General features: G+C 40.1%; 1 protein-coding gene across 1 annotated transcript in view; it reads left to right on the top strand.

Annotated features, from left to right (window-relative positions):
* Window positions 1–12,583, top strand: part of LRP1B (LDL receptor related protein 1B) — a 1,375,759-nt gene that overhangs the window by 719,564 nt on the left and 643,612 nt on the right. Inside the window, exon 19 of the mRNA XM_006028602.1 lies at window positions 9,860–9,940. Within this exon, the coding sequence (XP_006028664.1) occupies window positions 9,860–9,940 (81 nt within the window). The remainder of the gene's footprint in view (window positions 1–9,859; window positions 9,941–12,583) is intronic.

Here is a 12,583-nt window from a genome sequence, read left to right as displayed (position 1 = left end):
AGGAATGCTGTCTGCAGAAGCAATATTTTGCATTAATGTAACATAATGAAACATATAATTATTTAAAATTAAAGCAACTTGAAGGACTTTTACATTTATGCATCATTTTAATGGACATTTTATACACACACACACACACACACACACACACATATATTGACAAAAATGTTATAGCAAAATTCAACTTGCTTTTGTTTAGTGTCCTTCACTTCCAAGCTGTGTGTTAAATAGGACAGTCCAAGTTGAAGTACATTTTCTTAAGAGAAGAAAACTTCACTTTGATTTCCTCTAAATTTGTGAATTCTATAAAGACCATCCCTGCATAAAATAATTCATTAAAGATTTACAGGGAACAACTTTCCCTAAAATATTTCCTTGACTAGGAATGGCTGTGTTTTATGTCAACTGCTGATACTGCTGACATAAGAAGAATGGGTGCATCATAGGGACAGAGACAAATACAGATATAGGCTACACAATTTGTAGCCTTAAACATTCAGCTAGTTTGGTTCTATGCAGTTTTCACTCCTTTACATATATTGGTAGTCCTTTACTTATATTGGCAGTATGGCTGATTTCCTTGGCAACTTCAATCCTATGAGTACGGTTGCAAAGATCCCAGGGCATATAATCTTTGGCACATGTTCATTTAATAGTGTGATTGGATCTAGTTCCCAGTCCCAACAGCCCTGCCTTTTGTCATACCTAGGGACCTACTTAAATTGTGATTTTGCAGGAACGGCAAAAAACTGTGGTTTCTGTGAAGACCGTGAAAAACAGCAGTTTCTGTGATTTTTCACAGAATTGCCAGAAAAAAAATAAAAAAATAAAATACTGACTCTCCAGTGAGAGCCAGCAGCTGCCACAGCCCAGCTTCGCAGCCTACTATTGGGGCATAGCAGACTGCCTTTTGTGTGGTCCTGCCGCTCCCTGCCAGTCAGTGGTGAGGGGCAGGGCTTCATGAAGGGCAGCAGTCTCAGCCAGTCAGCAGCAATGAGCGGGGTCCCATGAAAGGCAGTCCTCTTGGCTAATCAGTGGTGAGGGACAGGGCCTTCAGGTCCTATCAGCCAATCAGTAGTGGGGGATGGAGCTGCCACGATAGGACCGTAAAAATGGCAGCTGGTGCTGCAATTGACCTGTGAAATCACCCATCTGCCACCTCAATTTTGGTAGGTCCCTAGTCACTACGCGTACATGGTAGGATACGCAATTGTTCGTATCATCCCAATGATACTACTACTAATTGCTAGTTCAGACAGAGCTCAGGATCATGAATTCCTGGGCTCCCCCTATACCAGGAAGTTGAAAGCCATATGCCTATAGCCTGTCATGAACCTGAGTGATCCCAGGGCCACTCACCTGATTGAACAGATGGAGTCTGGAACTGGCTCCAGTGCAGTACGGTGGTTGGGACCACACAAGAGTCTTGGATGAACTCTGGTGTGACCCCTGCCACATGTTCAGTTTAACCTGCAGTGGAAACCAATCACAAAAATATTACACATCTTTTTTATGGCTGTTTTCCTGTTTTGTCACATTATTAATTTCTTGAAAGTATGTCAGGGTTACTACTTATGGCACAGTTAACAGGTAAACCGTACCTTATTGAGAGTATCTAAATCTGACATATCATACAATTTTGGGTAACAATAAAGAAATTATAAAGTGAATGTATTCCCTCCTCCCCCCCCATTATAAAGTGAATGTATTCCCCCCCCCCCCCCCCCCATCCCCCACCATAGGCAATAACCTATCTGCATATTTTATTCCTGTCTGATGCATTAATGGTAAGGAAGTGCTTGGGGAAACTGCATGTAGTAAGGAGTACTGTCACAGTCATACGTCTTTCCATGCAGGCTTTCAAAGACCTATTTTTGGCTAGCTTAGATCCGTATGATCCCTTCTGCTTTGAGAAAGTGAAAAAAGCATATGGAGAGTGTTAAGCTAATAACAGAAGAGGTGAAAAGAGGGAACATTTAGTACAAAAACAGGATATCAAGAACAAAATTAATCAAGATAACAAAGGAAGTAGGGAGAAGACATATCTTGATTGCATTCTGTGTTTGGTACTTGAATGCTAGGATCCAGGGTAGTAGTAATAATAATAATAATAATAATAATAAAAAGCAATTGGTATTTCTCATTTATGAGTATAAATTTTACCAACTGGTATTACTGAAGCCTAAGTAAGAGATTCACAGTATAGGTAAAAATATAAATAATTATAATTTATTTACAATAGAGTGGAAGGAATATTATTATGATACCTCTTTTAAATTACCGGTACCAAAGCAAATTGTCTTGGAGGCATATGGATCAATGCTCTAAATGAATGCACAACATTGGGTGCTAATGGTTATTAGATATTATGGAATTCTACCAGTGAATAAAATGGATGCGCCTAACTATAAAAGTATAGGGGTAAAACTTTATTTCATCTTGAGGGTGTTCAGTAATGGGAGATCAAGTCCTCATGCTACCCATAAAAAAAATCTCCTTTGGATTTTTAAAAGTAATATGGATAAAAACTTCACAACTTGAACTCAAAGTATTTCACTTAATGCAGTGGGCAGAGGTTCTATTTCAGACCTCAGTTGATAACAGAATAAAAATAAGTAAATGAAATAATGTGATAATATGAACAAATTTATACAAACAATAAAAGAACCAAGCAGTAATTATATGTAACCACTTAAGATATACATATAGGTGCTTTAACAGGCCCCAAGTTTTTTTAAATTTCAAAAGAGTTATGGGCCAAATGAGTTGGGATTAAAAATATTAACTGGAAAAAAATATAAATGATGATTGATTGAAAATGATTTAAGAAAATATTATTCGAAGCTCCTTCATTCTCCCCTTACTTCTACATCTCGCTTCCACCCCTCAGAAAAAAATTAGGAAGGAAAAGTTATATAAATTAAGAACCAACCCTGTTTATAGAAAAAATAAAAGTGTATTAAAATAATATAGAGAGCATAAATGGAAGAAAGGACAGTTCATAGTAAAGAATATAAATTGGAAGTTATGAATTTTAGAAAAAAAAAGATTGTTGGAATCAAATAAAAGATAAAAGAAAAAACTCACAACAAGAAATCTGCAGTCAAGACAAAAAAAATCAAATAATTTTAGTAGGAATAAAAAGCATACTAGCAATGGTGTTCATTAATCACTAGAAAGAAATGGTAGACCTGACTGTAATAATGTAGAAAATGTGGAAGTGTTTAATAATATTTATGTTCTTTGTTTAGTAGAAGGGAGAGAGATAATGTTGTGCTAGAACGTATGGTGCAAAACCCACTATTTCAGCAGCCTGTTAAACACAAGCTGCTACAGATAGATGTTTTCAAATCAGTAGGTCTGGATAAATTTAATCTCAAAATTTTAGAAGCATTGCCCAAAGACCTCTGTGGTTAATTATCATAGATTTCCAGTAACCAGATAGGCTCAAGTTGTATTTACACAGGTGTAATATACATCAGTTTGGTATACTAATGTAAATTATACTGGGACCCAGAGCAGGAAGACAAGCTGCTCTTCCAGGATAGCTGCATACTGTAGGTGGCTATTATGATGTCTCACCACTAGATTGTATGGGAGCAATTTATAGCCTATTTGCCAGGAAAACCTGTGGACATATGACAGGTATCTAGGGGTAAGCTGCAGAAATGTAACACTTTTACCACCAGTGTAGTTTTAAGCTCTGCTTTGTCCAGGGGTAATTCTACACTATATTCAACCTGAGTTCCATCAATGTCAGACCTAAGGGTGAGATCACACGTTACAGTTAACAGATGCTAATCCTAAGGAACGTTAGTCTGTATGAAGGGTAACTAGTGCTGGTGGTTAGTCACATGTTCATACTCTCTCTGGTGTGCACTGCTCAGACCTGCCACTAAACGGCTGTTGAGCAGGGGCATGGCTAGAGGTGGGAGGTGGTGGCTTCTTCCTTCCCTTCCATCCTGCCCCCTTTCACCCCTTTGCCCCACCAGCACATCTGTCATTCTCAGGCTGATTGGGGTTGCAGGGCAGTAATCTGGGGATGGAGGGGTGAATAGGGGCAGAGGGGACAATTGCCGTGGCAGGGCAGTGATTTGGGATGGAGGGGGCAATTTAGGAGGCAAAGGGGGCAGCAGCCTGGCATGTTCTCATCCACCCACTCTCCCTTCCCCTTACTGCTTTCTTCTTCCTTCCCTTCCATCCTGCCCCCTTTCACCCCTTTGCCGAGCCCCCCTCCCTCTGGCTTCTCTACTTTGCTTCACCTCTTATCTTTTACTCCCCACTCACCCCATCCCCACTCAACTGTTGCCCAGATGTTCCCATCTGTCAGTCCAGGCACATTGAGTCCTGGATGATAGCTATCCCACCTGGAAGCATCACCTCCTGGGATACTGGAGTACTGAAAATTGGTGGTTTTATCTCAGCCGAACACAGAAGTTAACTTAATTCAAGCTAGGAAGCACAGCTGCAAGATAATCCTCATCCAAAATGTGTAACTTTAAGATGTCTAAACGGTATTTAGCACTTGCTAATGAGCCTTAATCTGTACTTGTTCAAGTTTTAAGTGGTGGTAAAGTGATCTAATTGAAATGTGTAATCTCACCCCAAATTGTATGTTCTCTCCTTTTCACTCTAGCACAAAGGCCAAACTAATTGGTGCAAGCATATCCTGTGTCTATGCCTGAAATTGTGAAATGCAGGGGAAATTCCAGGGAACTGTGAGGAAGTAAATGTTGTACCAGTTTTTCAAAAGAGTAAACAGAATGACCTAAGTAATTATAGGGCTATTATTTTGACATTGATCCCAGGTAAAATCATGGAAATGGTTAATGCTAGGTTTGATTCATAAAGAGTTAAAGGAGGATAATGTAATTGATGTCAATCAATGTGAATTTAAGAAAAAATTAATCTTGTCATAGTAACTTGATATTTTGGGGTTGGTAAAGGAAGGAGCATTGAAATAATAGACTGCTTAATGCATTTGATCTGTTGCAGAGTAACATTTTGATTAAGAAATGAGAACTGGAGACTGGACTTAGTAGACCTGTAAGCTCTTTCTGCTCCTATTATTTCCATGTAATATAAAATTGACATGATTTACATTAAATAAATTAAAAACTACCAACCTAATAGTTTTCCAAATGAGATTGTGATGGGCACCATCATCAAGCAAGTATATTTATCTAGGGGTATGATGCATTGTCAATCAGTGTTTTTTTTTTTATTGCGATTGCCTTCTTTTCAAAATGAGATGCTTTTCTCCAAGTGGGATGTCTTGTGGTCTGTGTTATACACAAGTTAGATTAAATGTTCACAGTAGTCCTTCCTATCCTTATGATCTATGAAATAATGTAACATTCTGTCATATTATAACAGTGAGAACAGTGATTCCATGCTTTCTTATTTATCAGTTAATATAGTCATATAGATATATAATTTCATCTTCATAACTTTTTTTATAAAACTTTGTGTCATCCTAATGGCTCATTTTGAATTTTACTTATGGTCAATTTACCAGCATTCACTTCACTCTTTCAATTGATCAAATTTCACACATTTCCTGCACATATTAATTCTCTGGTAGTTTCATTCTCTAACATTATAAAAGTAGCAATGTACCTAATTAATCTTTCACTTCTTATTCTGTATTACAATTTGATTCCAAGCATGAACTTGCCAGTAGGATAGTGACTGTCAAAAAGCATTCATTTACCAGTCATACTTTTATGAAATAATTTACAGTATTTTTCGTATTCAGTATTCTTGTACAAAACAAAATGATGGCTTCTTCTCTTATTTTTGGTTCTTACCATGACAAAACTCTCCTTGTAAACTGTGTTATCCCTCATACATTTGAATAACTTTGGCTCCCCCTATTGATTCAGCAGTTTCCATATACTTAAAGTCATAGTTCTGCCACTTGAAAGCTCTGGTGGTCATCATCAAAAATCTTCCAACAATGACATTTTAATATATGCCACCTGATTCAAAATATAGATGCAGCAACTTCTAAGAATCTAGGCAGCTTGGGGCGGGGAGGGTAAAACAAAGTTAATGTTACTGTGATTTTTTTAAAATTAGAATTTGCCTGTCCTCAATTTTGTGTGAAATAAGTCCCTCGTATCCTACCCCCTCTAACTTATGGGAAGGCTGTATGGGAAAACTAAAGGTAAAAAAGCTTAACAGTGACAACACCACACATTCATGTGCATGCACATGCAACACAACCCTCATAAAATGCTCAAAGAAATATAGAAAAAATCCTGATTCAGTTCAGGTGGTGATTTGGCAGAACAGCATAAAAATTAAATGTGACACAGAGAGCATGAAACAAACAGTCCAGAAGGAGAATACTAAAACAGGGGCCCTGAAGACTGAGAATTTACAACTCAAGCTCGAATCAGAAAAAAGTTCTGAAATTACCCAGGTACAGTATACATTAGATAATCTGGGTAAAGAAGGTGGAAAACAAAGTCAGTGCATCTCTCTGAAGGAGAGAAAGAAGTGCTTTCCTTCATAAATAAATTCATCAAGGAAATCTTGACTATAAAGAACTCAGAATTTGATGTCAAGATAGCAAGAGCCCATCACAATTCATTTTAATTAGTTCATGTCTCTTTATCTGTGCCTCATACAGACAGGTGAACATAATAGAGAATAAAGTTATTGAGGGATATGCATCTAAAAAAAGGGAAAGAAAAGTGGAATCCAGCTTTAATACACTAGTTGCATGTGATATTAGTTTGATTTGTACACCATGTATGGATAGTAAAAAGCTTTGAATAAAAATGTGTTCGGCATGAAAAGATGGAGCACATCCATAACTAATTTTCACGCCATGAGAACATATTTGCCCCAGGGCAAATATATGGTTGGTACAATCATGCTCTTCCCTGCAGAGGGGGAAAAATACCTCTTTAAGCAACAAAAAGAACTCTCCAGGACTTATCAAAAACCAGTGATGGTTGGAATTTGTACTTTTGTACCACCTAGCACCTTGTATGGTAGAGAACAATAATTGCTTCTTTTCAGTCGTTTGATACTCTCTCTGATCTCCAAATTTTATTGATTGCTAGATGCGGCTGCTCACCTCTTCTGATCCCTGTTTGCCTCATCTGTAATTCTGCTTAAGTCTACTGCTTCCTCATAGCTTTTTTACAAGATATCAAATTTCAAGTAACAGCCATCCCTGCCTCACATGCAAAGGCAGCACACAAGGAAAACTAAGTTAAAAAATTTAGTGATTAGAACAAGGCTAGGATAGCAGTCCTAAAAGAGTAGCATAAAAGAAAGCATACTGTTTGTTTAAAAGAACAATCCCTTTGCTACTGCAAGGTTATTTCCTGTTGTGTATTTGCAGATTTGAAGCTGGGTTTTATATGGATATAGCAATTACAATGTTTATTGGGAGGTTTTTTCATTGTCTTAGAAAAGTGAAAATGTCCTGGTTTTTCAGGGTTCTACATATAATTTCATCCCATTTGTGTTAGCATCCTTTTGACAACCCCTAAACAATTCCCTTCTATTCTCAGTGCTAATGTACTGCTACCATAATCTCCCATTGTCGCTACTCAGTTTTTATTTTTTGTAGGTCCTGTCTGTATTACAATGGAGCATTTGATCAGTTGGTTTCATTATTTACTTTAAACATGCCTTATTTTCACTTAAACATTTATACTGAGGTAGTAATAGTCCTTGACAGAGGACTGCCAATGCAGTGTTCATGTAGAAAGTCTCCCATTTTAAAGCATTGCAATCTATAAAGCTGGATTAATCCCTCCTCACTTTAAAATATGCAAGCAGTAAGCTTTTTAAAAATTCCTACACAGGAGATAAATATAGTAATTCAAGTTGCAACAGTTCAACAAGAATTCAGCTAACTTGTAGTGGTTTTCTGTATTCACTCCAGTAGTCTTTATTACTGGAAGGAAATCTGTACAATCCGTCAACGCGCTTTCTCCGTCTATGGTACTAAGGCATTATGGATAAGTATCTCTTGCACGAGAACCTGAAGCAGAATTTTACAGGAGTATAAATTGAAAAACAGAAATTGCATTTGTTAATGTAATAAATAGCATGGTTTGTGAGTGTTCCCTCCCCTCCCCCTCCCCCTGCCCAGACTTTACATTAAATGAGATTCTCTCTCTAACCAGGAAAGTGCTTAAGACTGTGTTTATACCATTGAGCAGATTGGGAAGAGGACAGTAATAAAAGTGGCAGTGGTCTAGAAATCATGATGTGCAAAGAAGAACTGGGATTATTTATTTGGAGAATAGAAGACTGAAGCTTCAAATAAAAAAGTGTTGTTATGAAGAGGATGGTGATCACTATTCTCTGGGCAGGCTTAAGTTACAAAAAGGAAGATCTAGGAAGAGCTTTCTAACTTCGGGTGTGATTATGTTCTGGCAAAGGTTACCTAGGGAGGTTGTGAAATCTCCATCCTTAGAAGTTTCTAAGTGCAAGCAGACAAACAGCTGGCTGTTTTTGTCTTAAGCAAGGGGTTAAATTAGATGACTGCCGGGCCCCTCCCAGCCCTATGTTTTTATGATTCAGTATAAACTGAGACTTGGTATATAATTTTGTATACAATTCTTTATAATACAGTTTTGTAAAATTTCAAAATTGTAGTAGCTTGAAGCAAAGTATTAATTGAAAACACAGGAGATGTTGTAGGCACATGGAAACGTTATTCTTACATTGACTTAACTAGGGCCTGTCCCCCCCAGCTTAGACTGTGTTCCTGGCACTGCTTCTGGCACGGGCAAATGTGCATACAAGCAGGACCCAATCTATGATCATACAGCTTAGAGCAAGCCGTGTGATCATAGATCAGGTCCGTAGCAGCCTGCACATAGCAGAGGAAAGATTGCATTTCTGCTTAGGAGGACTGTGGCAGCTGAGGAGGATATGTAGCTGATTAAAGGAAAGGCTCCTAGGAAAGGGAGGTGAGAGAGAAGGAGGACTGTAGCCCTGAGTTAGAGCACCCTCTCAGGGTCTGGGAAAAGACCGTCAGGTTTGAGATAAGTGTCTGTTGTTTATATCCGCGCTTGGTTTATTGGTTATGCTATGTCTTGTGGGGCAAGTTTTCCCAGGGAAATAAGGGACCGTATTGCGTAAACAGACAACCTGCCACAAGGTCCCAGGAACATCTGCATGCACCCTGCATAGCTGTGAAAGGACTGAAGGAACAGTGTAGAACATTGCTGTGAGGACAGAAATCAATGCTGTAACTACAAGAACAGCACTTGCTCATTGCCCTAGCATTGAAGAGATCAATTGACCAAATGCATCCTAAAATGTGGGTAGCGGGCAAGTGTACTTTCAGTGTTTCTGACCTGGTTTATACACCTTTACAAGTCCTTCTTTTTTTGTATGAACACTGGACTTATAGATTTCCAACACCAAAATTGTTCATTGCTCCTCGAACTACTGGTGATATTAATTTATACTATCCATAGTAGTCATTTGTAAAGGCTGATTTTTTTAAAAATGTCATCTGCATTATGCAATTGTCAACGCATGTTATTTCCTATATGCAGTTTTAATGTTTCCTTTTTTATCACTTGTCGTCATTTTCTAATTATTCCATCTCATATCTTTTTACCGGCAGCCAAACTATGATGTGGCATATTTTATGTTAAAAATATTAAAATGTAATATTTCTTGAGAAGTTTGGGCTACATGTTATCATTAATATCATGATGCATACAGTTGACATGAATACAAGTGATTGCAAAGGTTTTCTGAATGTTTATGCATATACAAGGGAGGGAGTCATATTAATAATAAGTGGGATACGCATTAATGCTGATGAAACCATTAACACATTTCTTATTGGACACTTTCACACTTTCCACAGAATTCCCAACTTGTGAATCACTAACTCAGTTTGTATGCAAAAATGGAAGATGCATTAGCAGCAAATGGCACTGTGACTCAGGCAAGTACCAAATGTTCAATCTTCAGTGATGTGATTAGGGACTTCAGGTTCTTCTGATTAAAAAAAATAATAATTATTTCCCTCTGATATGGTAAATCAAGCTTATAGCCGAGCATAAAGTAAGTGTGGTAGATTTATTTTAATGACCTAAGATATAAAGCTATGAAACTGAGGTCATATATCTAGGATGATGCAGTAGAGATGGGTAGTATTCTTGGGGTCAAATAGGAACATTGCTGCAAGTATACCACATTGTCTTTGAGTAGAAAAGCAATATGATGAAATATTATATAAAATGACTAGGTTTCAGAACATTTTAAAGGAAAAGAATAACCTAAGGAACATGTCTCCTCTCTGGTATGGTCCAGCCAGAATTAAGTTGCTTTGTTTGGAACCGCAGACAGTGCACACACGTTCTTTAGCATCTGAGTAGGTGCTGGCACTTCCTTTTCTTGGCCTCTCTTAACATACTCCTGGCTCAGGCTCTCTGTCTATTATGCCTTCATGGAACCTTGCAGCTCAGTTTTCCTAAACTCTTAGAACAAATATTTATGTTTCCTCCCCAGTAGCTTAAGCCACTGATATTGTAAACCAGGCTTTCCCAGAGCTCTGATCTTAGGGACTACACTACACCTTATCAGGAATAAGCAGTAGTGTAACTAGGACAGAAGAAGGGAGCAACAGTTCCAGGTTCCACTTTTAGAGGGGTGCAAGAATGGCAGCACCTGAGGAGCCCGTGCTGTGGAGGCTGGTGGGGCCAGCATGCAGGGAGCTTCTCCCCACCGCAGCCACGGAAGCCCAAGCTTCTGTTGTTGCAGCATCAGTAATCAGAGCTCAATGAGCCCGTTCTGTGACAGGTAAGACTTTGCCACCCACCCCGGCACACATCCTTGTCACTTTGCCCAGGGTACTGAAATAGCAAGCAGTGCCTCTAGGAATGAGTAGTATTTGAAGAATTAATATACATCATTTTACTTGGATAACCCAAGTAATATAGATATCCAGACAAAACAATAAGCAGCTTACATATTTCCAGGCCTCAGTGACCCTATCATTCTTGAGCATATTTTGGGCTTTGGCCCTAATCCTCTAAGGCAGAGGTGTCCAACTCCTACATGCCCAGAGATTACAGGTCCCCCTTGCTACATCCTTGCAGGGGCCATATGCCCCCCAGGCTGCTTGCACTGTGGGCCTTCTGCCATGCTGCATGTGCCCTGCCTCCCCTGCACTATGTGGTGGGCACCCCCATTGCACCATGGCAGCACCCTTGTGCCCTACACATTCCATGGTGCCATGTATCTACATCATGCCAGACAGTGCACACCCCTTTCCAGTTCCCCAAGCAGCATGGGCACAAGCTGCTTCAGCCCCACACCAGGGTCAGGGTCAGGCAGCAGAAGCTGAAGGAAGGAACGGGAGCCTGGTAAGTCCAGCAGCTGCCAGAGCAGTGGGGTGGGAGTGGCGGGGCAGGTGGGACTGGGAGCCTAGGGGCTGCAGGAAGAACCCCTTAGGGGTTGGGTGCAGCCCATCGGCTGCCAACTAGACAGCCTTGCTTTCTCCTCCTTTAGATATGAAATATCTCTCATCCCATCAGTGGAGCTGACACCAGTCCTGACTTCACTGGACTAGTTTTACATCCAGTGAGGCATTCCATCATGCAGTAGTTCATAAAATGAAACATAATGATCTTTCCATAGACAGATTCTTCCAAACATCACAGTGTGTGTTTTAGCTGAACATGTATGCAATACTTGAGTTAATTTATTTTATTGATTTTTTTCCCCCTTTCCTTGATAATCATAGAATATAAACATTCCTGTCCAACAGTTATAGTAACTGAAATCATTAAAGCAATAAGGACACTCTATTTATCCCCTTATTTACATACTAGTCTGATTCTCTTTTTCTCCAATAATCTGTTTATAGACCAATGATTCTCAACCAGGGTGCTATAATGCATAGGGGTCCCTGAGATCCTTACAAGGGTGCCCTGAGGTACCACGTAATGTGAGCATTGTTAAGTGTGCAAACATGATTCGTAAGTAGGGCCCTGAAAAAATTGTGATTTACGGACTGTGCAGAAATGGTGACATTCACCCCACACTGCAATTTTTAAGGGTCATGAGCATAGGTGGCAGAAGGCTGGGGCTAATGTGGCTTAGCCTCAACAAGTGCAGGTAAGCTCAGGTGCAGGCTCCGGGCGGCTGCAGCAGGGAGGAGGAGCATGCACAGACAGACATGGAGCCTGCAGTTGTCCGGGATTGCAGCCAGACAGCATGCGGAGCACTGCCCACCACAACAGGTAAGTCAGGGAAGAGGTATGTGTGTGGGGGGAGGGGGGAGGGGCAGATTGAAGCCCACACCATGAGGGAGGGAGTGGGGAAGAAGCAGGGGCAGAGGATGGAGTGAATGGGGCCCTGGGGTGGGTCTTGGGCTGCTTGAAGCGTAGGTGGCTCATTCAAGGGCATGGGTGGGCTCCCACCATTGTGCACACCTTGGGAGAGGACTAGAGGCATGTGCCCCCAGATTTGTGCATGGGGTGGAAGCGGGATGCCGCTGTGGGCTGGGCTCTGTGCCCTGCTGCCACTACCTTGGGAGCAGGGATGTGGCGTCATGGCAGGGCGAAGGACATTGGGGGGGGCG

This window comes from Alligator sinensis, unplaced genomic scaffold (assembly GCF_000455745.1).
Source record: "Alligator sinensis unplaced genomic scaffold, ASM45574v1 scaffold533_1, whole genome shotgun sequence".
Taxonomy (NCBI): domain Eukaryota; kingdom Metazoa; phylum Chordata; order Crocodylia; family Alligatoridae; genus Alligator; species Alligator sinensis.
The sequence above is the reverse complement of the archived record's forward strand: the minus strand, read 5'-3'. Positions and strand labels throughout refer to the sequence as shown.